The sequence below is a fragment of the Esox lucius genome, chromosome 16 (genome assembly GCF_011004845.1).
Source record: "Esox lucius isolate fEsoLuc1 chromosome 16, fEsoLuc1.pri, whole genome shotgun sequence".
Classification (NCBI taxonomy): Eukaryota; Metazoa; Chordata; class Actinopteri; order Esociformes; family Esocidae; genus Esox; species Esox lucius.
The window spans coordinates 26,641,736-26,669,474 of record NC_047584.1 but is presented as its reverse complement, the minus strand read 5'-3'; the positions used below and the strand labels follow the sequence as shown (position 1 = coordinate 26,669,474).

At 42.8% G+C, this 27,739-nt stretch overlaps 2 protein-coding genes across 4 annotated transcripts; both read left to right on the top strand.

The window, feature by feature from the left end:
* The first annotated feature begins 3,354 nt into the window (after positions 1 to 3,354).
* On the top strand, positions 3,355 to 14,887 carry gja5a (gap junction protein, alpha 5a). Its single transcript, XM_010905518.3, has 2 exons — positions 3,355 to 3,604; positions 12,250 to 14,887. The coding sequence occupies exon 2, from the start codon at positions 12,272 to 12,274 to the stop codon at positions 13,397 to 13,399; it is 1,128 nt and encodes a 375-aa protein (XP_010903820.1). The 5' UTR covers positions 3,355 to 3,604; positions 12,250 to 12,271; the 3' UTR covers positions 13,400 to 14,887.
* A 4,797-nt stretch (positions 14,888 to 19,684) lies between these two features.
* acp6 (acid phosphatase 6, lysophosphatidic) lies at positions 19,685 to 27,518 on the top strand. 3 transcript variants are annotated; one of them, XM_010905515.4, is made up of 11 exons: positions 19,685 to 20,026; positions 20,532 to 20,766; positions 20,940 to 21,068; positions 21,861 to 21,991; positions 23,033 to 23,112; positions 23,220 to 23,307; positions 23,447 to 23,579; positions 23,740 to 23,840; positions 24,247 to 24,333; positions 24,718 to 24,883; positions 24,998 to 27,518. In XM_010905515.4, exons 2-11 carry the CDS (start codon positions 20,542 to 20,544, stop codon positions 25,130 to 25,132), a joined length of 1,275 nt encoding a protein of 424 aa, XP_010903817.2. In that variant the 5' UTR covers positions 19,685 to 20,026; positions 20,532 to 20,541; the 3' UTR covers positions 25,133 to 27,518. The 3 variants fall into 3 exon arrangements, with proteins under 3 accessions (XP_010903817.2, XP_010903816.2, XP_010903819.2); XM_010905514.4 differs by having other exon boundaries at positions 20,021 to 20,101; XM_010905517.4 differs by lacking the exon at positions 19,685 to 20,026 and adding an exon at positions 20,114 to 20,328.
* The last annotated feature ends 221 nt before the right edge of the window (positions 27,519 to 27,739 follow it).

The window sequence follows — 27,739 nt, the reverse complement described above, 5'->3', positions numbered from 1 at the left end:
ACACAGAAATAGGATGTAACTTCAGTCTACAGAGTTTTGCAGCTGGGGGTTGGGGGGGGTAGTGAGGGGGGGGGGCTAAAGAGGGAAGGGATTAGAGAGGAAAGGGATTAGAGAGGGAGTGACACAACTGCAACACATGATAAGTTATATACACATTATATGTAATTATACACATTATACTACATCCCAAAGGTCTGGTTTAATAACATTTTGATGTTGGGCTCCGAGGTCAGGTTGTGAGAACCCAGCTGAATATATTTAAATATATTTAATATTGTCCCATTTGTAAGTCCCATTTTATATGTTAATAATAATAATAATAAAACATTATATTCATATAGCCCTTTTCAAGGACCCAAAGGCGCAAAATTAACAGGAACAGAAACAAACAAACAAAGCATTCAGTGAGAAAACAAAGAGGATTAAGAGAATGGAATTGGGCATGATTTAGGTGTAGGCGATTTTGAACAGATTAGTCTTGAGGCATTGCTGGAAGATGGGGATAGTCACATCTTCCAGTCACATATGGTTTTGGGGAGAGAGTTCCAGAGCCTAGGGGCAACTCTTGAGAATGCCCTGTCACCAAAACCTTTGAACTTTGACTTGGGGGTCAGTTGCAGTTTTTTCTTTTGAATGCTAATAAAGTTCCATATTTAGTCTATAGTCACATTCAATATAGTTACGTTTATTCCCCCAGTTTGGGTAATTTTAAGTTAATTTATAATATTTATATTTCAAATATTCCAAAATGTTCGGCTTGGTAATATTGATCTGGAAATGTAGGTTCTGGTAGCCAGATTTAGTCTTGCCAACACAGAGGAAACCTCCTGACCTTGGCAACAACACCCTGCAATCCTCTCACTTGGTTTGACTTATATCTTGGAGGAAACCAACGATGTGTCATATTTTCTTGTTAGTAATTCAGACAATTTTATCTAGAAAGAGTGGCTTACTGTCATTGTGTGCCTTATGGTACCAGAGACAACATCAGAAAATAACTTACATACTCACATATCTACAATATGTAAAGACAGAAGGGATACTGATGACATGAAAAAATTAAAGGGAGATAAACAAACCCTCCTCTGAACATAATCCTGCCTGATGAACAGAAAAGAGGGGGGAAAGATATGGCTGAAACTAAGAATATGAACTGGGCGTTTAAGAACGAGTTCCCTTTACATTAAGAGGATTACCGATTGATTAGGCCTCAAAAAGTTGACGGGAATCATTCTGGCAGGCTTAGACAGTAATAGAGAATTAGTTGTGGTTGTTTCCACGTTTGCTTTGGGGTTGTACTATAATTACATTATGTCAAAATTATATAAATATAATATAATATGTGTGTGTGTGTGCATTCGCCAGCTCCATCTGAAAGCTTCAGAGACATTTGCTGTATCTCTGTGGCTTAAAGGAATCCTCACATCGAGGGTCTTTTGAAAAAGCTCAGGCTCAAGTTAGTTTTTTTTTCTGAGAAGTCCTGTTTTTCTTTTGACGCCCTGATCCTGCAGCCTGTCTGCCTGGAATCCATTATGGTGGTACCTTGTACATGCATGGCCCCACCGGGTACCGTTGGGCGCTGTGGTAAGTCACACACACTAAAACCCTCACCCATCACTGGTTGGCCTTCTACATTGAGATGAAGACATTGGTAAATTTTTATTCAAAAGGGCATTCTTAGGCAGCTCCCATTTAACTTATGTTCCTACTTAGTCCAGCAAACTAAACCTGGTTAAGTAAAGGTTAAATGAATTAAAACTGGCACAGCCAGTTTCCTGGGGGGCACAGACAGTTTCCTGGGGGGCACAGACAGTTTCCTGGCGACACACAGTCGCCCTCTGAAGCCACCTATCAAAGGCACACTTGTTGCAGGGAGAACAGGCTCATTTACAGGGGATACAGATTTACTTCTGTTGAGGCCGTGACTCTCTCCCACAAGGAAGACCGCGGGAGAAGGGGGTGGGGCTGCGGTGGCAGGGGCAACGCCCATTTCCATCGCTACTCTCATGCCTCCTGCTACAGACGAAAAACAGTTCCCACTAGGTGATGGAACTACATTTGCAGAGGTGCCCCTGCCATTGTCAGAATGTACAGTATGTGCGTGCGTGTGTTTGTTTGTGCACGCATGTGTGTGATATTCGGTGTGTCCTCGCCACATAATTACGGTCATCTGAACGGGCTGACTTTAGCACACATGCCCATCCCTGCAGCAAGGAGGAATCAGAACCTAAAAGTCTGCCGTTATATAATGTTGTCCTGTATCTGCAGGCCTGGTCATCCAGAATGGCAGGGGCTGTTCGGCCAGATACTGCCACTGTGTACAACAGAATCCAGAGAGGGGACGCGGAGAGGGAATGAGGAGAGGGGATGAGGAGAGGGGACAAGGAGAGGGGACGAGGGGGTTTAAGAGGAGTATCATCTGGCATCCCAAACGTCTGTCTCCTGATTCCACAGCAGGACTGTGTCTGAAAGGGAGGAGTGAGAGAGAAGACATGACCAAAACAGGTATTCTCCCCACAGAGTGGGGGGGGGGGTTGTTATTGGCATCTGTGGGTATATTATTACACTATGCCAGATATGCTTGTAATACCTCTGACTTTGTCTTTACCAAGTCATTGAGCCAGGCTGATTAATCTGATTCTGAACCTTTCATACTAAAACCTCATCATCCGAAATTCCTGTTTGCTAAATTTTAAATTTGCTAAATCTATATTTCTGTTGAAAACATAAACTTGAAACCTATTTCATGTAGGAGAATTACATTGTGTACTGGGAAGAACGGATTTAACTTCACTAAACCTTTCGTCAAAACATTACGGAACAATTTAAAAGAAACAACCCTTATGCATGATATTTTGCTTTTACTTTAAATCTCATTACTTTCTCAGTAGACTGTTTGAACTAGGTACATTCGTTAATACATGTTAATGAATGTACATTTCCCTGCATTTCACATTTGTGTTACAACAGGTTATGTGATGCTTTCATAGACACATGCAGCATTGTACTGCTCTCAGGAGTAGACAAAACAAAACACACACTCAGGATCGGACTAATTCTTTTAACACAAACACACACACACTAAGGATAACGTAAATAATGCCACTTAAAGCTTTGTCAGAACGGAATTCCTATTGATCACTGAACACAATTCCACTTCCCTTCCCAACGCCAAGGCATTCTTCCCACCAAAACAGTGTCAGGGAATCTGGGAGAGGGTTTGTGCAGCCTTAGTAGATGGGGAGGGAGGGGGGTAGGGAGGAGACAGAGGAGGAGAGAGAGAGACAGAGAGAGGAGGGCAGAGGGGAAGCATTGCCCTCGTGATGCGTCAGTTTTCCTTCCAGTGCCCCCTGTTTAGCCTTACATTCTCACCCTGGGACGACACAGAGTCACAGCTCTGCTCTCCCCAGGCTCCTGCTGATAGTCTGGAGGAGGTACGACCCCGGCATCACTGATCTCCACCGACCTCTGTCTTCTGACCCTGCACGTCTCCGCTCCGCTGAGGCCCGGTCCCACCCGACCGCCTGCGCTCCAACCAGTCTCTCCTGGGAAGCAGCTTGGACCCTTTTTCTTGGCACCGGTATCCATCGTCAGCCAGAGAAAGGTAATCCACCACACCGACCTCAGTGGATACACACATTAAAGGAGATGAACGGAACCTCGGGTCAAAGGGTCATGAGCAGGGTCCGTTTCAGTATGTGGCCTCGAGTCTGGCAGGTCTCAACGCAGGTGTCACTTTTGGTGTGTTTGACAGTTTTATAGAAACATGCTGTATGAGGAGACTGTGGTGTTCAGCATGGATACTTGCCACACAGCAGCAGAACACGTTGTGTCTCTGTCAATTAGCAGTTGAGACAGCGAGGGCTCTTTCACATAGATGATGCCTCTAAAATTGTAAAGAGTTATAGGGGTTCTTGTGTGTGTTCCTGACTACCTTTCTCTCCTTCCAAAAGTCTTTCTATTTCTTGCCAATTATCGCTCTCTCTTTGTCTCTTTCTCATCCTGGTCCCCCCTTTTTGGTTGTTTCTCTGCAATTCTCCCGAGAGTCTAACTCATCCAGCAGTTTGAGAGACAAATATATTTTACCAATCGCCTGCGCCAGATAGTTGCTCTTAGAGCAACTATCTCTACAGCAAGAAAGGTTTATTTTGTGTGTTTTTCAGTGTACAACCTGATAATGAGGGATATTCTAACAGCTACACCAACATTTACCCACTTCAGGAACTTAAACTATGCCGTCCATCAGCACATAGAATTTTAACCAACCCATTTTCAGGGCAACCGGGATGTTTGTTATAACAAAACCGACTCAGATGAACAATCTTTACCTGCTGTCATTCGTCCATTCCTTCCAGTCAATAACCAGAGGCATTACATTATGGATAGAAAGACCTGTCACACAGATACGTTCCCGTTCAGTGAGAACATTTAGAAATGGAGCTGACTGCCTGAGAAGGTGAGGGAACAGCCTGATATGTACAATTAGATCAGATCATTTTGAGGACCTAAGGGGTCCTTCTATAGGCATTATGATCCAGACTTCCTGAGGAAAACGAACTAATATCCAAGGGCATGCCATAACCAGTCAACTCTGTCCCCTGTCCTCTAGAAATAAAAATGGACTTAGAGCTATTCAATTTGATAATCCTGTACACATAAAATAATCTACATATATATATATATATATATATATATATATGAATAAAATACAGAATGCACACAGTATACAGGTACTTGATCAACATCAGATCAGACAAGATCTGCTGTCACCTTTTTCATGCACTGTCGGAGCTGAGCAACCCAATGTAAAACTATGCAGTTTAAACAACAGCTCCTGACAGGGCTGTGGGACTGTGTATGGTTGGTGGGTAGATGGGCAGGCAGACTCCATGTAAGGTAGCAGACCATCTGGCTAGCTGTGTGCCGTTTGACGCGGTGACACAGCGACTAAGGCAGTGTATGGCTCCCCAGTCCCCAGTGTCGGCTGATGCCTCCGGGTCTGTAGGTAGTTGTTTTGTAGCAGGTAAATGACCACTGTTTTTTGAAGTATTTCTTCCCTCGTCTCCCACTGCCTCCTCCTCATTAATATGCGAGCAGGGAACATTTGATTTGACTTAACAAGCAAAGCAATTTGCATATTGAACTAAACAGACCAATAGCTTTACACTGACTAATTGACATAGTTTAGCATAGGAGGTGCAGGAAAACTACGTCTTGGTTGGACCTCATGTACAACAGTGGACTAGTGGAATGTAATCCAATCAAATCTCTTTCTGATTTACAGAGTACGATGCACATTATCCCGCATGCTAATGAATAGAAATGTCTGTCAAATTAGATGCTCCCTTTTGCTTGTTTTCTGCATGCCATTGTTTAAGAAATTAAAGGACAGGATTTCAAATTGTTAAGTGCTGTAAAATCCTAAAGCCTGTGGCAACTGAGCAGCCACCAACCCTACGTTTTACATTGCTCAAACCACGTGCAGTGACTACAGGTTCCACGGAAAGCATTGAAGAATTATTCATTCATCTCTATCAATTAATTACCCACAATTCTCTAAAAACAGAGTTTCATGGTAAGAGCAAAGAGATTAAAACAATCAACGGGTCTTAGGAAAAGACCACTAAAATGGCAGCTGTACTAAAACTTGGCCTCTCCTCAACACTTTCAGAGGACTGTGTTTTATTCCTTTCTTTGAGTTTCCTGGCCAGCTACACATGGACAGTTATAAATAGATGAAAGCCCCACCTGGCATCTTCGTTAGAACCAAAACGACCATTAGGCACCTGCCTTACATCAGTGTGGTTGCCACATCGTCCTCCAACCGTGTTGTTCTCACAACAGCGCACCAAGAAGTGTGCTGGGACGGCAGAGGGAGATGGAAAGAGAGATTTCCCCCGGGTGGTGCCTCTGTTGCTAAGCTGTCTCTGCGCAGTATTCCCAAGCCAGACGGTTACTGATGAGGACATCTTCTTTGTAAAGTGCAGTTGGCAGGGTCTTGTGGCAATCCATTTTAAATGCCACCTGTGAAATGAAAGGTTTGGTTTCTATTTGCTCATAAACAACATTGAAAAACCTTCAAAAATCCAGTCTACATTAATGGAAGGGCAAGCAGGTTGTAGACTTCAGCCGTGTTGCCAGATCTGTCAGTGTCTGGCATCTTAAACATACACAAACGGTTACATAGATATGGGGATTCCTTGGTATCCCGACCTGACTTAGCGTGTGACACCTGACAAAACAGACCCTCTCGTCCATACTTAATGCATTAGCCATATCACTTCTTCATTGTGACTTAAAGAGTTTCGTCTAAACATAGCACTGGCTGGAATCTCTCAGTGTAAACCTTTGGCTTTTGCTCACAGTGACTGGCTGAATGTTTTTTTTTAAAGATGCCGTGGTCACTGTATGTAGGGCTGTATATTGTTGTCCTCTAATTGGACAGAAACTCTGTGAATCAGTGTTGTGGTCGAATGTATTTCCACTCCTGTCAATTCAATACGTAAACCTCACATTTTCCTCACTGAAAATCATTGGGAGCAGTATGTTTCCGGTAAATCAACCCTGCCCCCTGTTGTCACTGTCTGGGGGATACACGGGAGGAAAAGAAAGACTGTGCGCTTATGATGAGGGGAAGGGAGAACGAGAGGGCTTTGGGATGGGGGCAGGTCGGAAAGAATAAGGCAAGAAACACTTGATGTTTCGGACCAAGATTTTGTTCTCTCAACATGGCTACAGTTTTCTTTCTATTCTAACTGTCAGTGTGAGGAAATCATTGTCCCAGGCATTCAGTGTATTCCTTCAAAGCTATTTTGCATCATGTACAACAGTTCAATAAGGTAGACACTAATCTATTTTGATCCCGATCTTGTAGATACCTGTGGTTTCGCTAAGCTAAGCTCCATATAAGTGGCAGTGAATCAGTCAATAACACGCATTTATAGGCCTGTTTTGTATTACACCAGCAGTTGTCAGAAGGTGCTGTAAAGCCGTCCAGCCTGAAACCCAAAAGCAATGCAGATGGGGAGGCACGATGCCCAGGTACAACTCCCTAGACTGGCTGGAACGTAGGTGGAAGAAATCTAGAGAGGAACCTGGCTCTCTGTTCCCACTGTTCCAATTGGAGACTGTAAAAGCACTGAGAATTTTGAGGGTTAGGCTAATGGATTTGACAGGAGTTAACGGTCGTTACACGTCACGCGCTAATGCCAAAAGAACCTCTTACTGTCAACGTTCTGCAAAGAAGCTAGAGCAGATTAGAGATCAGTCCCATGAATGGAGCTGTGGATCCGGCAGGTGAAGAACGCCCCGTCAGGCAGTGGACGGGATTCATTGTTGTGCTGCTGCCTGGTCCGTGTGGATTTTGTTTTTTACCAAAACTCTGTAGCGGGATCCGGATCCACTCGCTATACAAAATATAGGCTGTTCCACTGCAGGTCCCTTTAGTGTGTTCAACCGCCCCTCCCCCAACCTGTCGTTGCCCTGTTTGTTCTGTTTCTTCTGTGTTCAGGTCAATGCAGACCCCCCCCCCCCCCCCCCCCCCCCCCCCAATACCGCTGCCCCTGCCTCGCTCTTGTTTTGTTAACCCGCATTCGCTATACAATACCGACCGCATTTTACTCTCTGTGCCAGCGCAGCCTATGGCCTCCTCTGCACATCCATTCTGTGACGTCCCCTGTGCTCTGATCAGTGTCAAAGAGGCATATCTGAGTGGTGCGCAATGCAAAGTTAGATGCCTCACAGCCAAGGTGTCCATTACTCTGAGACAGATATTATAAACCAGAATGGCAGCGGTGACGGTGTACAGATGATCCATGGTGCTGCCAGTGGATATGTTGGTTTACAGTAAATCCCTAGTTATTCCTGGGGATCCAGGAACAGAACAAACAAACAAGATGTCACCAGGTCAATGGGTTTACGATGCATTTGGATTGTACTCAGACCCTGTAGCTTTCTCTACATTGTCTTTTTTTTGCCGTCAATCTACACACAGTACAGCGTAAATACAAAGCGAAAACAGCTTTTTGAAAATAACGGAAACATCTTTATTCAGGACTTCGTAGAAGCGCTTTTGTCAGCGATCACAGCTTTGAGTTGAAACATTGTTGATTCCACAATTCTTTTGCTGTGGTTTTATGAAAGTATTTTTCTGTGTGCAAACAGTACACCCACCGATTTTTTATTGAAATTTTATTTTGTCACTTTTAGACAACCAAAAAACAAAGGTTTAAAAGGAAACTGCTCTTCTCCATTCCTTTATCTAAAAAATATTTTGAATACATTTCTAGTCGCTTAATTCTTAACTAGAACCTCTTAATTTTGAGGTTTCATTTAAGGTAGCTTGTCTTTAGGAAATCATATTGTTTGAGATTGCTTCCTCTGAGAATAAGAACAGGAAGTTAATGAAAGGAGACAGGGGAGACCCTCAGCAAGTTCCAACAGATGGAGATATCCGCTACGTCCCAATCCTCAGCGTAGCTAAGATTTCTTTCCCACCACTCTGTGGACAGTGTGTGCATTTGTGTATCCACTGTCCAGGCTAACTGACAGATTTATTAATGCTTCTAGTGACTGGTCATTGCCCTTATTTATACCTCTCACTCCTTATTGTACACCTTTGACCGATCGTGCCAACTTAGTCTGGGAACAAATAGAAAGAAATATACCTAGTCAGAAACATCAGATATGACTCTCGAGGGTGCTAGCAGCTGTCAAAAAATAAAACCATGTGTGATGACTTGAAGTATGAAACATACAATGATAACTCTAAGAAAAGGAGATTTCACTACTTAGTCTATATTACAGTACAATAACTCAGCACCTCACCACACTATGCAAATATCTGCCCTCTAACTGGTACTACTATTCTATTGTTGGTCTGCCAGGTTAGGTTGTATTTTGGACAGGCAAGGAAACTCCTTTGTCAAGAAAATGAATGTCATTCTAAATAAAATGACTGTGTTTAGCTCCGACCTCCTGCCATTGTTAAGGCCAGGCTCTCAGTCCCTTCCTCTTGTCTAGGATCGCAACTCCTCAGATCTTTGTGGGACACTGTGCACATTATCTCACAGCAACTGCAAGCTGTGTGTTGCTTTGACAACAGTTGGCTTTTGAGAAGCCCGTTCTGGTTCTGTTTTTTTTTTTTTAAACAAACATGTGACACGATAAAAATACTTGTAATCCAAAAAGATCTATGATTAGAATCTCTGGACTTCAATACGTTGAGTACTTTGAAAGCAGTTCGCAAACAGAATTCCATGACTTTGCAGCGCTGACATGCTTTTAAGATACGGGCCGAGTCGATCCTGTCGTGTCCTGGCAGGCCTGCCGTGCCAGTGAGACCCAACACCCTCTCTCCCCAGTTTGACAGAGCACCGGACGCCTGTTTCTATTCATGATTGTCCTTACCTGTGTTCCTGATCACCGTCCCTATTTGAGTTGATTCTTCCCTTGCGTGTGCTGATCATGGTTTGTAACCTGTTTGGGTTTTCAGTTTGTTCAATGACTTGTTTTTTCTCATTTGAGGTTCGTTAAACGTCCTCTTTTCTCCCTGCGCCTGTGTCCTGTCTCCCTCCCTGCGCCTGTGACAGGTCCCTCAGATCTTCTGGCACTGGCCTTTAGTTGTTCTAAATGTCCAAACCCAAACATTGGCTAAAGGTTCATTTATTATGGTCCTGGCTAATTGAACTGTCAAAGAATCTAAAGGCTCCGAAATTTGGATTTTTTGTTCTTAAGGTGCTCCTTTCTCCAGTTTTTGTAATTTCGAAATACTGCAATCTTTATTATGCACCTTGAAAACATTGTCTGTAAAATGTGATAAATATTGTATTATTGAATGCTTCCCTTCACTGTTTTCTTCTGGGTGCCTTTTTCTACTGACCCAGACATATTAACCTTCCCCTCAAAACACATCCTCTTGTGAGGATAAGAACGCTTACTGTCCCTGGAGCCCCACAGAGTTCCCATCCTATTTTTATAAACCAGGGAGGTAAGGAGAAAGACAAAGAGAGTTTGTGAGAGGGAGAGAGGGAGAAGCTGAGAAGGTGAGAGAAGAGATGTTCAACCAAAATTGTTATGGTCAGGGTCACTACATCGAGGGCGCGCAGCAGACGAGAGACAGTATTTGCAGAAAGCACTGGACATGTTTGCATTATTACCGTGTCCTTTGAACGAACGTTTCAAAACAGCTTGATGGATTACTATCAGAAGGATGTGTAAATGAGGCACACGGTAAGATTCCATTTTTCTCCTGCTGAGTATTTGCAGTAATATTTAGGTCTGTTAACTGACTGCTTAGTGATCTGCTTAGAATCTAAGACTAGCATAGTAGAACAAGAAAGAAAAACTAGGCAAGCCAAGTTCAGCCAGCCAGTGGGTAGAGGTGACTGTGTCGTGGAGGGGGTTTGCAGCGCACCTTTTCATGGGCCAAGGGCAACTTTGTTGTGTAAAGGTGTCCTATAGGTGATGTTGTGCGTGATATCAGCATGTGTGTAGATGTGTGGTCAGTTTACTTGATAAAATGTGCATGCACTAGAGTTTCAAGGAATACACTATATATACACACCTCATGAGACATTTCCCATTTTCCTAAAATCATATTGTAGTTTGTTAGTAGGCAAGGGAAATTATCAAACACTTCTTTATATTTGACAACCCTTTCTAATAATTTACTCATCAAATAACTTTTACTGACATTAGTGTCATTCCTGGGATTCCATATAAGCCATTTAAAGGTCATGGATATTTTAGTAAACAAAGATAAGCCCACAACCTGACTCACAAAGAAACTAATTCAGTGGACCAAAGTCCCACATTTAAGTGTGCTTCCTGAAACGACTCGAACTAAACTGGAATTGACCCCGTCCCTGACAGATACGTCTTTTTTGCGGAATTGAAGTGTAAAGAGAAGAGTGAACACCAAAGGCTATGGTAACTCATTGCAAACATGGTCACCATGGTCACCAGTGCAAGACGCTCCGGGCATCATGGAGGAGCCGGACGATGGAGATGCTGTGGTGGCAGGGGCAAATAATTCCATTCCATCAGTGCCATAAAGGATCAACAGCTCTTAGCCATGTGCTGCCCCGCATCCTCTCTGTCTGTCATAAAGTATCTGACTTACAACACGTCAATGTCAGCAAGGGCAACACAAAAACATCCAATGACAAGCGTTCTCAGAAACAACCTCACTGTTTGCTTTGAAATGACCTCAAACGTAGAGCATGTGTCGTGGGAAAATGTACATTCTCAGGCCATTTTGTCATCTCCAGGCTAATCACAGGCTATTTTTAAGCACGTGTACCATGCCACACAGTAACTCAGCTGATTCCTGGTAGGAGTCTTTTTAGAACGGAGTCACATAAATTGACTAAAAAATACAATGTCAGTATAGAGAATATGATCTGTAATAATGATTTTATCTCTCATTTACTCTCCCTATGTGAATGCATTTTGTTTAATAAGCATTTTAGACAATCTAGCCAAGGGGAGGAATCATGAAATAGAAGTCAAGCAATAACAAGTATAATTATTGAAAAAGTAAAGTACATCCCAGCAGAAAAAGTAATCAACTGAAAAAATTATAAAATGTCTTTATTTTATTTTATACGCTCTACTATTTTGCCTACATCTACTTTTCACTGTTTTTGACACATACAGTGGGGAGAACAAGTATTTGATACACTGATGATTTTGCAGGTTTTCCTACTTACAAAGCATGTAGAGGTCTGTCATTTTTATCATAGGTACATTTCAACTGTATGATTTTTAAATAATTAATTTGCCACCACAATGGTGGCATGAAGAAGCGGTCCTTATGGTATAGCTGAATATACTCTTTTATGAAAACATTTAGACACATCTGACAAAGATGACAAGCTCTCTGGACACATTTACATTTTGAGAGAAATATTGTGCAGAGTCAAATGAGTGCAACATTAGATAACTTTTTTCAGAAAATAGTTCTTATAAAAATAAGCAGTTGAAGGGATTGAAATACTGAAAATATTTAGAAAATTCCAAAATTAAAAATTTTATGATCATCTTTACTAAATATTTAGCTATAGAAATGTTTAGCATTTTTCAACCGTAAACATTAATCCTTGCTAGACAATACGTGAAATAATTTAAAGAATTCCTGATCTGGATTTTCTTTTATCCTTAATTTTCTCTACTCCATTTTCTATATCTCTTCCTGTTTCCCTCTTCATCCTATCCTCACCCCTTTTCCTCTACCTCGTCCCGTCTCAGGTGGACCCATTGAGTGGCAGAGATGGGAGACTGGAGTCTCCTGGGGAATTTCCTGGAGGAGGTTCAGGAACATTCCACGTCGGTGGGGAAGGTGTGGCTCACCGTGCTTTTCATCTTCAGAATCCTAGTCCTCGGTACTGCTGCAGAGTCCTCCTGGGGGGACGAGCAGAGTGACTTCCTGTGCGACACCCAGCAGCCTGGTTGTACTAACGTCTGTTATGACCATGCGTTTCCTATTGCACACATCCGCTACTGGGTCCTGCAGATCGTCTTCGTGTCCACGCCGTCACTGATCTACATGGGCCACGCCATGCACATCGTGCGGAGGGACGAGAAACGAAAGAGGCAGCAGGAGGAGAGGGAGGAGAGAGGAGAAGACGGGAGCGTGTCCGGGGAGAAGGCTTACCTTCAGCAGGGGGACAGTGGGAAGGCGCTGGAGGCTTCCGGGCGATTCCGCCTGCGAGGCGCGCTGTTGTCCACGTACATTCTGAGTATCCTGATCCGCACGGTGATGGAGGTGACGTTCGTTGTGGTCCAGTACATGATCTACGGCGTTTTCCTTCGGGCTCTGTACCACTGCAAGGCCTGGCCCTGCCCGAACCCAGTCAACTGCTACATGTCCCGGCCCACGGAGAAGAATGTGTTCATTGTCTTCATGCTGGTGGTGGCTGGTGTCTCCCTGCTCCTGTCTATCATCGAGCTCTACCACTTGGCTTACCGGCGGATCAGGAAGTGCAGGCGAACCCGCAAGGACACCGACCGTAAAGCCGCAGCCATTACAGTCACCACCAACCCTGACACCCCGTCTGGTGGCAACTCCCAGGGCTGCACCCCTCCCCCTGATTTCAACCAGTGCCTGGCGTTGTCAGGTTCGATGGCACCCTTGGCCTCGGTGCCTTCTCACCCATTCAACAACAGGATGGCACACCAGCAGAACTCTGTCAACATGGCCACCGAGCGTCATTCCCATGACAACCCAGAGGGCGAGGGAGGGTTCCTGAGGATGAGTTACAGCCAGGCACCAGGGAAGACGCCCGACGAGTGCTCTGCTCCGCCCCTGCTTCATGCCGGGTACATTAATGACACACGGCGCTTGAGCAAAACCAGCGGCACCAGCAGCCGAATCCGACCAGACGACCTGGCCGTGTAGAACCAAACAGAGACAGAGAGAGTGGCTGGGAAGGAGGTGAGGAAGTAGACTGGACTAGACCATGGGAGAAGGCTCTGCCTAGAGGGAAGTGGAGCAAAAATGGAGCAGGCAAGACAAACACAGGGGTTAAAGATGTTTGCCATCTCAGAGGGGCTAAAGATGTTTGCCATTTCCGAGTGAAGGGCTCCATTCAGAAGGCACCAAGCGCAGCAGCCTATGGGTTGAATGGATTTTGATAACGTCCCCCATACTGGACAGAGCTGTTAGAATGTTGGGAGACCTGGCTTTTTTTGTTTGAGCAATAAGTGGCTGGCCAAACTTGAGCAAAGACATGAAAACTGTGATTAAGTATGCAAAAGAGAAATTATGCAAAAGAGAAATGTACTGTACATTTTGAAATCACAATATCCTTGATATGAAAAATAATGGCACATGTTTTTGATGTTTTTCAGTTCACAGACCAGTAGATAGAACTTATAATTTAGAAAATATTATACATATTCAGTATGCCATATTCAGTATGCCAAAACCAGTCCAACTGTCTACGCAGCTGGTCATAATAACACAAATGTTGATTCACACAGACACAAGCTGTCACCAGCACTGAAACATGCATTGAAACATGCACTGAAACATGGGCGGTGAGAGGACCTGAGAAGGCTGTCTCTAATACCTGACTTTCAGTGACTGAGGATATATGCAGCTGCGATGTGGTCTAGAAAGTAAATCTGTTACACACATCCATGTTACACACATCGCTGTTACACACATTACTGTTTCACACATTACTGTTCCAAACATTGCTGTTACACACATTACTGTTACACATATTACTGTTACACATATCACTGTTAAACACATCATATCACCTTCAAATATAACAGGAGCAACTGTTTTATGTGTTAAATCCTGATGTCATGTACATATAGTGATATACCACTTGGGGAACAAAGAGGCAGATGTTTGGCACAAGGAAAAAAATATGCCTGCTACCTTCATATTCAACATGTAGTAGACTCAGAAGTGTTGTGCGCACTCAGGTACATGTAGTTAGAAACTATGCAAAAGTAATCAAGTGCCTACAAAGGGTGAAACTACAAAAGGCTCAGAGTAAAAGTATTTTTGACCCCAAGTTACATTTGTGAAAATGTCCAAATATGAATCAAAATTCAGAAGCCATATATGTAAACAAATGGATCAAGGCCAGAAAAATGGTTTTAAAGTTGATTATCCAGCATATACATTATATGTTTCTGATCTTCAAAGATGGTGTATTCCTTGAATTACATTACTTAACGGTGGGAAAAGGTGAATTAATTGTCAAAGTGGCAACTTTATTCAAGTGTCGGCAGTACATGTATTGTGTATTTTAATCCATGTATACATTTTATTATAATTTTAAGGCCAGGCTGGTCAGAAAATCAAACATATACACTCACCTAAAGGATTATTAGGAACACCATACTGTGTTTGACCCACTTTCGCCTTCAGAACTGCCTTAATTCTACGTGGCATTGATTCAACAAGGTGCTGAAAGCATTCTTTAGAAATGTTGGCCCATATTGATAGGATAGCATCTTGCAGTTGATGGAGATTTGTGGGATGCACATCCAGGGCACGAAGCTCCCGTTCCACCACATCCCAAAGATGCTCTATTGGGTTGAGATCTGGTGACTGTGGGGGCCATTTCAGTACAGTGAACTCATTGTCATATTCAAGAAACCAATTTGAAATGATTCGAGCTTTGTGACATGGTGCATTATCCTGCTGGAAGTAGCCATCAGAGGATGGGTACATGGTGGTCATAAAGGGATGGACATGGTCAGAAACAATGCTCAGGTAGGCCGTGGCATTTAAACGATGCCCAATTGGCACTAAGGGGCCTAAGTGTGCCAAGAAAACATCCCCCACACCATTACACCACCACCACCACCCTGCACAGTGGTAACAAGGCATGATGGATCCATGTTCTCATTCTGTTTACGCCAAATTCTGACTCTACCATCTGAATGTCTCAACAGAAATCGAGACTCATCAAACCAGGCAACATTCTTCTAGTCTTCAACTGTCCAATTTTGGTGAGCTTGTGCAAATTGTAGCCATTTTTTCCTATTTTTAGTGGAGATGAATGGTACCCGGTGGGTTCTTCTGCTGTTGTAGCCCATCCGCCTCAAGGTTGTGCGTGTTGTGGCTTCACAAATGCTTTGCTGCATACCTCGGTTGTAACGAGTGGTTATTTCAGTCAAAGTTGCTCTTCTATCAGCTTGAATCAGTCGGCCCATTTTCCTCTGACCTCTAGCATCAACAAGGCATTTTTGCCCACAGGACTGCCGCATACTGGATGTTTTCCCTTTTCACACCATTCTTTGTAAACCTTAGAAATGGTTGTGCATGAAAATCCCAGTGACTGAGCAGATTGTGAAATTTTTAGACCGGACCAACAACCATGCCACACTCAAAATTGCTTAAATCACCTTTCTTTCCCATTCTGACATTCAGTTTGGAGTTCAGGAGATTGTCTTGACCAGGACCACACCCCTAAATGCATTGAAGCAACTGCCATGTGATTGGTTGATTAGATAATTGCATTAATGAGAAATTGAACAGGTGTTCCTAATAATCCTTTATGTGAGTGTACAGTATAGGCCTAATACACACTGTATAAACACACTGTGAAGTTCTCGACAGATTTTGCACTAGGCTGCAGTATGCCCTTTGGGGGTTGGAATATGCAGATTGCTTTTCTTTTTCTCTGGAGTAGAAGATCCCCCCCCAGTTACTTATGTTATTAGTATTTTGCCATTTATCTCTGAATATTGCCATATTGTCATTCTGTTTCTGTAAATCTTTCAATAAAACAAATATTTTCAATGAAGTACATTCCAGAAGTTAAAGTCACTGGGGCCCAAGAATTAAGGGGGGAGCTTGGAAGATTTTCAGAAATGACAACTTCCACCATATCTATTGTCTTCTTTCATTATTTATGAGAAAACTAAAGGCCTTTCAATGAAATGGGAATATTTTCATCCTCATATTATTGATTCATGGTAAGTTATGAAATCAAACAATCTAGGTCATAGCTCCTGGGGACCCCCTAGCCATCTCACAGTTTAGTTTTTGCCCTGAAATAGCTCGCCTGATTCAACAGGTAAGGGCTTGTTAACTAGTATATAAATATAAATAGCGTTGATTCAGTTGATTCAGGTGTGCTAGCTGGCGGTCCCCAGGAGAGGTTTGAAGACCTATGGTCGAGGTACTCCTCCATCTTCGTAGATATTTGAAAATCTCACAATTTTTATTAATTTTGTGGATCTAAATAAAACATTGAATAAATATGTATGAATTAGAGAGGAGGAGTAACAACACATCCAGAAAATTTGCTTATTGGGCTAAACTTTCCTGACAAAAGTGATAAACTGTTAAAGTGCTGAGCGAGGTATAGAGAAAAGTGTATTATGCACTACAAGCTAACAAGCTTAATAGGCAACCCATGTGACAGTTTGTTTTGCATGACCTGGTGCCCAGAGTAGGTGGAGATTTCAGTTATGGACGAATGTAACATAGAAGTTGCAAACCCTGCACAGTGGGAGCCCAAGACCAAGTGTAACAGCCTCATCCACTTTGATCCAGCCTCATCATCATTAGATTATGGAAATACATAAAGGTGCAGTCACTCACATCATCTCTAGAAATCCATATTCACTCTTATATCCTTGTTAACTCTTACATAAGACACAGTTGTGCTCAAAATTTTGCATACCCTTGGAGAATTGGTAATATATGTACAATTTGTAAGTAAAACATGAGTGAACAGGCGAAACACTTTTATTTCTTATGGGATTCACATTCAACTGTACCTCATAACAGAATGGCACAATCATAAAACAAAACATGGCAACAAATAAAAATGTTTACTGACCCTTGTTCAAAAGTCTGCATACCCTTAGTTCTTAATACTGTGTATTGCCCCCTTTAGCATCAATATCAGTCTTTTGTAATAGTCGTCTAAGATGCGCCGAATTCTTGCATGTGTCCAAGAAAGTGCTGGAAAGTCCAAGAGCGTCCCATGCACAGCTTTCGTGCAGCAGAATGCAAATTGTCTGCTAGTATTTTCTGATAACATGCTGCATTCATCTTGCCATTAATTTCCACAAGATTCCCCTTGCTTTTAGAGCTCACGCACCCCCAAAACATCAGTGAGCCACCACCATGCTTCACAGTGGGGATGGTATTCTGTTCATTATAGGCCTTTTTGACCCATGTCCAAACAAAGCACTTATGGTTGTGACCATAAAGCTCTATTTTGGTCTCATCACTCCAAATTACAGTGTACCAGAAGCTGTGAGGCGTGTCAAGGTGTTGTCGGGCATATTGTAACCGGGCGTTTTTATGGCATTGGAGCCCATGCAGCTCATTTTCGTTGTATTGTGCTCCTTGAAACAACCACACCGTCTTTTCCAGAGCAGCCTGTATTTCTCCTGAGGTTACCTGTGGGTTTTTCTTTGTATCCCAAACAATTCCTCTGGCAGTTTTGGCTGAAATCTTTCTTGGTCTACCTTAACCTTGGCTATCCCCAGATGTTCCACTTCTTAATAAGTGATTGAACAGTACTGACTTGCATTTGCAAGGCTTTGCATCTTTATAAAGTTCCATTACATTGTTACGCAGGTCTTTTGACAGTTATTTTTTGATCCCCATGGCTCAGTCTTTAGCCTGCTCAGTGCATCCATGTGAGAGTCAACAAACTCATTGACTATTTATACACAGACACTAATTGCAATAGAAAAATCCACAGGTGTGGGAAATTCACCTTTAATTTTCATTTTCCCTGTGTGTGTCACCTTGTGTGTCTGTAACAAGGCCAAACATTCAAGGGTGTGTAAATGTTTGCTCAGGGCCATTTGGGTAATTTCTGTTACCATTATGATTTAAAAATGAGCCAACCAAATATGTGATAATAAATGGCTTCATATGGTTCCTATCCTTAAATAAAAGACAGTGTTTTGCATGATCAGTAATATTTTCAAAATCAATGCCAAAATTTCACAACTTCTTCCAGGGTATGCAAACTTATGAGCACAACTGTATCTTGACGACATTACTGTAAGTAGCCTGTGCGCAAAAAGATGTATCCAATAAAACACACTCCTTTGATATGAAGTAGCACAAATACTAAAAAATTTCAGTTTGTTACTTGTTGTTATGATCTTTTTAGAAAAAAAATATTTTGGCCAGACTCAGTGGCACAGGGGGGCATGGGGAGAATGCTTTACCCCCCCTAAAATAGCTTGGGTAAGATGCTTCCCAATACTGTAGGCTACTTAATTAATGACTGTTGGGAATGTAGGTCATCTGCAAATGTGACCGAAGATGTGCTTCATTAAGTCAATCAAACTCAACCAAATGTATTTATGAAGCTCTTTTTACATCAGCAGTAGTCACAAAGCCCTTTTACAAAACACCTAGCCTGAAACCCCAAGTAGCAAGCAACAACAATGTTAAAGCACAGTGGCTAGGAAAAACTCCCTAAGAAGAGTCGAAATTTAGGAAGAAACCTAGAGAGGAACCAGGCTCGGAGGGGTGACCAGTCTTCTTCTGGTGGTGCAGGTGAACATGTGTACAAGTTGTAATAATTAGTAAATGCATTTGGTTTGTGTCCAGAGTCTATAAAACCGAATCCAGGTCAGAAGCATGACCAAATGGACAAGGACAGGGACAACCGGGTGGAGAGTGGGCTGCATCAGACTGGCAGCTTGAATCGTCAGATATCATTTTGATCTGCAACACTGTTAGGATGACTTTGGACAGTGGAAAGCAACAAGTCTTTAGAGCCTGGTACTTGGGAGGTGTGGGCCAATACTTCATGTCCTCCTACATTAAGTGATGTGATCACTGAGCTACAAAGAATGTGTAACTACTGCAGTTACTAAAAGCTTTCGAATTTGACATCTGTGTATTTTGCTATTACATAGCCTCAGTAATCCATGCATGCTAAAATAATTTACTTTCCTTCCCTCGTGCTAAAGTTAATACTCTGCATTGGTAAGTAGAATAAACGTGCCGGCCCAATGAAATGAAATGCCTGTCCAACACGTTTTTTCTAGCGCCGGGCCTGGTTTTTGTTTAAATCCAGGTGTTGCATTTATACCTTCTGAATCACCGCCAAAGCTGTCTGGTCAGTCGAGTCTGCTTCGCTTACGTAACCCGGAAGGAACGCAATGTTGTTGCTCTGGGTTTGTTTAAAGTTCTGTGCATGGTTCTTCCATTATCGATCATTATGTGTCTCTTTAGAATTAAGAGTTACAAACTTGGATTTCACACCCACAACTCTAAATTGTGTGTTTTTTTTTACTTATTTAAGGCCGATGTTAGGTCTGAGGTTACCAGTCAAGGTTATGGTTAGGATTAACGAAAGGTATAAAATAAAATGTTATGAAGACAAACAGGAATAGGCGGAGTTTTTTTTATTTTATCGACCACTACCAATATGTTTAGGTGTTTTTTGGGAATAGTAGTTTCTACCTCCCATTGATTCGCTTTGAAAACATGGATTACACCAGAAAGGACTACATATTCCAAAACACCTTTTGTACGGAGCCGGCGTAGTGTTTTCAAAATACCTAGCTGGTAAGTCGAGGGGTGATGATTTTTATCTTACAAATTAGTTATTGTAACGACTGTTCAAGCCCGTGCTTATTAACAGTAAGTGTATTGGAGTTTGAAATAATATGTTAGAATAACGCAGTTGTGAAATGATATTTGACAATAACAAGCTAATTATGCTATTAGCTACTCTATCTTCTGCCATTTGTTGAGTTAATTGTTGAGTTAATGTAGCTAGCTACAGTCTAGTACAGCTAACCAGGTCTAACTTCTGCTTTATGAGTTGCTGCCATCGCCACCAGAACAGTAAATGCCACGTTCACAAAGTACGATAATATAGTTTTGAAATAGTTATCTGGTATATGCACGCTTTTATGCAGTTGTTAATTTTTATGACCGGAATAGCTAGCTAGCTAACATTAACAACTTAGGCAGATCACAAACAAATAGTTGATCTGCGACTGATTTAAATTATTATGCCACTTTAGTTAAGTGTTCGATATAGTAATCGTGTTTTCGATTTTGGCAGCACTGTAATTATGAGGATGAGGAAACTTTGGACCAAAGCAGGTGTTCTGGGCTCGGTGTCCATGGCGTTTGGATCCATTCTATGGTCTCAAAGGAAGACCCAGCCAAATCAGGCGGACTCTGGTTCAGCTCCCGCCAGCGTGAAAACACCTCCAAGTTTTGAACTCAAACTTGTGCAAGTACTATTTAGACATGGAGCCCGAACTCCGCTAAAATCCATACCGGACGTCATGGAGGTGAGAGACTACCTGTCACGCAAGAATATCGGGTTTACTGGGTGATAAAGAAGCATAATCACTTTTAGCCTTCACTTTAGGCAAGACAAGTCATACGAACACCATTTACCACCAAGTGCAAGTCTAACCTCATTCCTTGTCTCTGTCTCATCCTGCCTGCCTGTCTGTCTCAGGCCCAGTGGGTGCCTAATCTCCTTGAACCCCCAGCCTGCACGCAGATAAACTATGTGGTGACAGACTTGGAAGGAGGTCCGCGGCCCTCCTCACCAGTGGAGGACAGTTACAGAGCCAACATACTGTCCGTGAGTGTGTGCGTGAGACCCTGTGTTAACTATATACAGACGGGTGACAAATGAAAGGAAAAAAAATCTCAAAAAGTTAGTTGAGTAACATGACAAATGTAGATTACATCATACAATTGACATCCTATCATGCTCTGTGGCATATATAAAAATGCTGAGCAGGCTCAGTTGACCTTTGTTTTGGTGACTTGAGAAGAGGGTTTATTATTGGAGCATGTTTGGCAACTGAATGATTTGATGAGTAGCATGATGATATGAATCATATGCTATGGCCTGAACTTGGCACAACAGTTTACTATGTTGGTTTTTACTTTAATTTGTCTCTGGTCTGTATGTGGATTAAAAGTCCCCACAAAGATTGTAAAAAATCTGACAATTCAGCCAGTCCCCACAAGCAAAAAAGGCTATTTCTGGTTGAGATAAATTCCGGGTGACATTTACAATTCCAAATATTGTTAAAGTTTGTTTGTTTTATGTTTATATTTAGGGCTTAGGGTAAGGTGAAGTTTATGCGTAATGTTCATATTGTTGAGGTTAGGTTTAGGTTTAGGAGATAGGGGAAGTATACAAGTGAAACTTAATGGGTTGAAGTTGTCACATAGGTGTTCTAGCTTTGACTTCATCCAGGCAGATCAATTTCGCTGCCAAGAAACAGGATTTACCAGGAACACGACTGGCACGAAATACCACTGGATAGCACTCCGCCAGTATCCAGGCCAGCGGGAGTACAGATCTGTGGTGGTGTAATTGAGTGTCTTGGTATCCTTTGACCCCTGACCCTCTCTCCTGCAGGGGGGTACATATCCGGGTCAGCTGACCACAGTGGGCATGCAGCAGCTGTACGAGCTGGGCGAGAGGCTGAGGAAGAGGTACATCCAGGACATGGCCTTCCTCAACCCCACCTTCAGCCCAGCAGAGGTCTAGTGAGTACAGACACGTGGTGGCGTCAGTGCAAGTAGCCTGGGTGCCTCTGGGTCTGTGGCTAGCACACGCCTGGCCTGACAGTGGTCAAGGGTAACCGTAATATCCGGGCCCCGGGCTACATGGACACAGTGGATTGTTAAAGGGTCACTTCACCATGGGGGGGACACATCTGGGAGAGTTCTAGGGCGGTGAGGCGTGTTTCACGTATAATTGGCTGAGAAAAGCAAGGTTTATTTTTTTGGTACACCGGAAAGCACCTACTATTATGTCATAGTGAGATCTGAAAAAAGTGCATATAGTCATGTTGTGTTTCACTTCACTAAGACTCCATGGTGTATCGCTTATGCTGTGTGTCGTCATGGCTGCCCTGTCTTTCAGCGATGTCTTTCCTATCAGCAGATATATTGATAAATGTACGTGCCAAGAATTTCCTTTAAGCCTTAACTTCCTGCACTACCGCAGTCCCTCCCCTTCCTCTCTACTCGGCAGGTTCACATCTGCAGTAGACTGTACATGTCTGAACCAGAGTAGGCTACTGAACAGCACATTTGAAAGACAGTGGTTTCTGGATAACTTGCTTTCTTCTCCTGCCTGTTGAAACGTGTTTAAAACAGATTGAAGACTGTATTTGCTAATCACATTTGGACTACAACAGTTTAACAACACCAACATTCCAAATAAGTAATTAGTAATTACATTTGCTCGTTCTAGAGGAGACCTTGTGTACATTGGTAACATTAGTGATTGGTACATTGAGTAGTTGTTATAGTGAAAAACCACATTTCTCACTTAAGTATAATCATGTAAATACTGAATACAAGGACGCTGAACATTGCGTTTAATTAGCCTGGTCAGAATTACACTGCACACAGCTGTCGGTGGTCTTTGGTTCATAAAAGAGGCAGAACCAGAACATAACATGTAGTTGTATAACCGATTGTGGTAAAGTGCATTCTACTACAACAGTACGGCAAAAGCGAGGACACGATACCACTACACGCCGACCACCAAGATATCGTCTGTCCTTCTGTCTTTCCCAGTGTGCGTTCGACTAACATCGTGAGGACCATAGAGTCTGCCAAGTGCCTGGTGGCAGGGCTGTTCCAGCAAAGCCAGAAAGGTGACTTCACTGTGTGTGTGTGTGTGCGTGCGTGCGTGCGTACGTGTGTGCGTGCACATCATAAGCTAGTATTTCTGATGTCCCTATATTGCTCCCCTCTCCTAAAGACATAGTTCCCATTGTGACGACCGAGGCAGAGTCAGAGATCCTGTACCCCAACTACTATGGGTGCAGGCTCCTCAAACTCCTCAGTGGGTGAGTGAGCGGCCTGCTCCGTGACTTGTGGATGATTTTAGAATGAACTGATTCCCTCACAGTTTTTTTTTTGTTTGTTTGTTGTTGTTTTTTTGACGTTAGAAGTTTCCTGCCTTTTTAATTTTTGTTCCTGCCGTAGCCATCGCTGGACAGAGTCGTCCACTCTGCCGGACATTGCTGCTGACCTGAAGGGCATTCAGAGTGCTTTGGGCATTGCATCCCATCAACGTGTGGACTTCATCCTCATCAGGGATGACATGGTGGCCAGGAAGGTGACACAGAAATGGAACAGCGCAAATTCCAAGTCTTCTGCTACCAATGTTGATTTGAGGGGCTGAGATACTCACTGACATTGTCATTGTGTTGCATGAATAATTCTGTGTGTGTGTGTGTGTGTGTGTGTGTGTGTGTGTGTGTGCGTGCGCATCACAGGCCCATGGTCTACCCTGCCCGCCCATCCTGGACTCCTGGAGGAACACAGTGGAGCAGAGAGCTGTGGAGATGATTTGCCACATCTATGAACCCAGCAAGAGGTCAGAGGTCAAAAGGCAGTGGAAAATATAGTTCTGTAGTGGCAGTGTCTGAAGTGTATTAAGGAAGTGTTAGCTCATGGAACTTGGATTTCTATTGTCATTGGGTAGATGTCAGTTTCTAGCTACTGGTGTCTTCTCTGCTTGTCTGCTTCTCAAAACTGGTTGGATAAGAAAGCCAGAGACACCCCCCCCCCCCCCCCCCCCCCCCCCGACCTTGTCTTCAAATTAGTTTTGTTTTCCTGCATAGTGTATTGTTACCACGCAGTGACAATACATTTCCCTGATCTATAGCCATTCACTTCAGTGTTCTGAAATCACTCAGTCCACTGGTTATCTGAAGTCTGTCACGTTGATAAAACCCACCAAGCCATTGGGTTTCTTAATGTGGTCTGTCTGTTGTGTCCAGGGAGAACCTGCAGCTATGTGTGGGCCCCCTTCTCCACACCCTAATGGGAAACATAGAAAACAAACTCCAGGGCTCAGAGCCCAGCAGGTAAGCTGGACACAGTTCGACTCAGGCACAATTGGCACATTTTACTATCCGTGCAGGGAGCTACACCTAACCCCCCCACTCCTAACCCTAAACCCAAATGTAACATTTACACTGCAACTAAACACTTGTTTTACTATCCTGGAAGGGATTTATGGTCTCGACCAGGGTAGTTAAACGTGTAGACACACACACACACACACACACACACACACACACACCCCTTTTGATTTACAGGACTGCAGTTCTAAACCTAACCACTTGAGGGTAGCAAATGTACCTTTTAGATTACACATTGTTAAAGCATTAGTTCTGTTCTCCAGCTGTGCTCATTGCTGAATGTCAGATATAAACCAAGGGCATTAACATAAGGGGTGGATTTCTCAGGAAGCTGTTTCTGTACTCTGCCCACGACACAACTCTGATGCCCTGTCTCATGGCGCTGGGGATTTTTGACATGCGCTGGCCACCGTACGCTGCTGACATCACCATGGAGCTGTACCAACACGTGCAGACTAAAGAGGCCTTTGTCAAAGTGTCCTATATTGGCCAGGTGAGAGGCAGGGCTCACAAGGGCACACTCATTTTCTCCCCGAGAAAGTCAAGGATCTTGGCGTGCGTGTTTTGCTTCGTTCATGTTCGTTGTTTTTCCTCTTTTTGTCTGTAGGACCAGTTGATTACAGGCTGTAGTGGAGTCTACTGCCCCCTGCAGGAGTTCAAGCAAACCCTTTCCAACTACTCACTGACCTCTGAACTCTACGAGTCACTTTGCAACCGCACAGAGGGTTTGGCTGACCCCTGAGACCTCCGTCGCACCTCCTTTAGTCTAGTCATTTAGCAGACATTCTTAAGCCGAGCATTTTACAGGATTGAGTGCACAGCTTTTATGCATCCCTTGTGGGAGTCGAACCCACCACCCAGAGGATGCTCCCAACATGTTCCACCAACTGAGCTAGATGCAGAGAATGTATTTTGTTACCCATCAGTTAGATTAAATGAACCAGAAACAGGACCCTTTGGATTATTCGAAATGAGTAAGGTCATCTAAAACTGGTTTCTTTCAGATAACTTTCCCTTTTCTCACCCAGACAGTTGAAAACATTTCTAAAGATGCAGGAAACATGCCGTTAGCATGAAGTTATTTCCCAGTTGTCGACGTGGTATGATAGTGAAGATAATCCCCATGGTCAATATTCTGTGTGACATTAGAGGGCTTCAGCCCAGGATCCCACCCAAACGGTGGACAGATTCTTTTTAATCCTGCTAATGTCTATGCAAAGTAATTTCAGATATTTTGTGCATCCTAAACCGTTTACTGTCGTTTTAAAGGATCTTGGGATTTACAGTTGTGCAGTTTTTGCTATTTGATATTTTAGTGTCAAAATGGTTTCAAATTGTTCTCAATCCCCCGATCAACATTATCTTATAGGTTATATATTGTGTATATCTATTCTGTATTTATTAGGGATACAGAGAACAACCCCAAAACGCATTATCGTCACCACTCAACTGCATTGCACTTAGAAATGGCTTTAGCTACCGTCTCGATCTTTAAATGCCCTCAACAGTCCCTCAGTGGACGATTCAGCGGTATATGATCATGTCTCAGAGCCTAACAGAAGTCTTGATGGTGCGTTAAATGACAGCAATGCAGACAAAGCAGTATCAGTGCTTCCAAATGTAATCTGTAATCCCCGTTTAAATTTTATTCATGTGGGCTGATGACATAATTAATGGGGATTAAGTAATATTAATAAAAAAACAAACAAACCCGTGTCACTGGGGACATCTTCAACTTTGACCCTGGCTCTGCCGTACTGTTACTTGACACCATGGGAGCATTCCACACATTTTATTCCAGTCAAGTTCCAGTCCTCTCTGACCTTCTCCATTGGGTTTTGAGGAGAGGAACTTGAAGGGTCAAGGAAATGCAAGAGGTTTTCCCCATGTTTACTTCCTCAGCTACCCAATCTCCCTGCTCTTGCCAAACGCTTCTCCACAAGGATTCTGGTTCTGAACACTTTACCGATTAAAAATAACTAAACCATCCGATTGGCTGCAGGAGCTGATGGGTTGTGTGTGTGAATGGTCCAGGGATGTGTAGCTGGAATACACACAGCTGACTTTCATTCACAAAGTGTTCCTGCAGAGAATATTGAATCATCGGCTTAGACAAGGACGCAGTCTTTAAAAGGTGATTGTGTACGAGAGAGACCCTAGTTTCATTAGCACTGAAACCTACTTACTGTCAACTAGTGCAACACGAACACAGTACGTAGGGATACCTCACTGTTTTAATACAGTGGTAGCCTCACTATCAAAATGCATAACCGGGTTTGAGACAAAACCCTGCTGACAAAGAGGCAGGAGGGCAATAAGCATTGTATTTCTACAATCACTGGTTAAGACTGAGCCTTTTAATATCCTGATGTCTTAACTATTGAACTATTGGTGGTTAAGGCCTAATAAGAATGTGTATTAAGTTTACTTTCTGCCAGTGATATGTACATGGGAACATGCATTTGTCTGAAGAAATTAGGCTTTTACGGAGTAAAGTTCTGCTTTTTTCCCCCGAGTGTGCCGAAATGCTTCATATCAAGTTGCAATATCCTCCTCAGGGGAAACCGTGCACTTCATGTACATAGTGTTCATAAACCAAGGATACAATTTTGTGCGTGTGTGTGTTCCTATACTTGTGAGGTCCAGATGTGCTCAGAAGTATAGTAACCCATGTAAAATAACTACTGAGGACATTTTGCTGGTCTACACTTATATAGCTTTTTTTAAGCTTTAAGCTTAAGTTCAGGGTTATAGTGAGTTTTTAGGGGTTAACAGTAGAAAGGATGGAATTTCATTAATGGAAATCAATTGTGATCCCAAAAACATTTTCACAAGTATAGTGAAACAAGCGAAGTGTGTGTATGTTAACCCACTCTCAATCATTTAAAGCATGTAAAAAGGGAAATCTTCTGCTAAAGGTATGTTGAAAAGTTGGTGCCTTCTTTTAGAAATGTTGATTATATTGTGTGTATACAGTAAATTATATGCATGGACTCAGGAGCAAATATACACATCCATATTGGAGTGATTTCATTTGTTTGTTGTATGCTTCATCATGGGAGTTGTCCTATTATTAATTCAGACTTTGCTTTGGAGTGGTCAAGAGTAATAAAGAGTTGGTAAAGGCTTGGGTGATCTATGTCTCTTTCTCAACACTAGTTGAGTCCCATTCAATGAATTACCCAAACCACACATTTTAGTGGTGTCATTCATTAGATCATGAATCATAACACTGACGTGTGTTATTCATCCTGCCACTACTTCAGATTATAGCCTTGAAAATAATCTAAAACAAAAAACATGGGTACAATCAATGTCTGGAACAAAGAACACAGACATGCAACATATG

Coding starts and splice junctions, on each gene's coding strand:
- gja5a (XM_010905518.3), top strand. CDS start 12,272: ATGGGAGACTGGAGTCTCCTGGGGAATTTCCTGGAGGAGGTTCAGGAA.
- acp6 (XM_010905515.4), top strand. CDS start 20,542: ATGAGGATGAGGAAACTTTGGACCAAAGCAGGTGTTCTGGGCTCGGTG. Junction 23,113..23,219: donor GTTCCAGCAAAGCCAGAAAG/GTGACTTCACTG, acceptor CCTCTCCTAAAG/ACATAGTTCCCATTGTGACG. Junction 24,884..24,997: donor AAGTGTCCTATATTGGCCAG/GTGAGAGGCAGG, acceptor TTTTGTCTGTAG/GACCAGTTGATTACAGGCTG.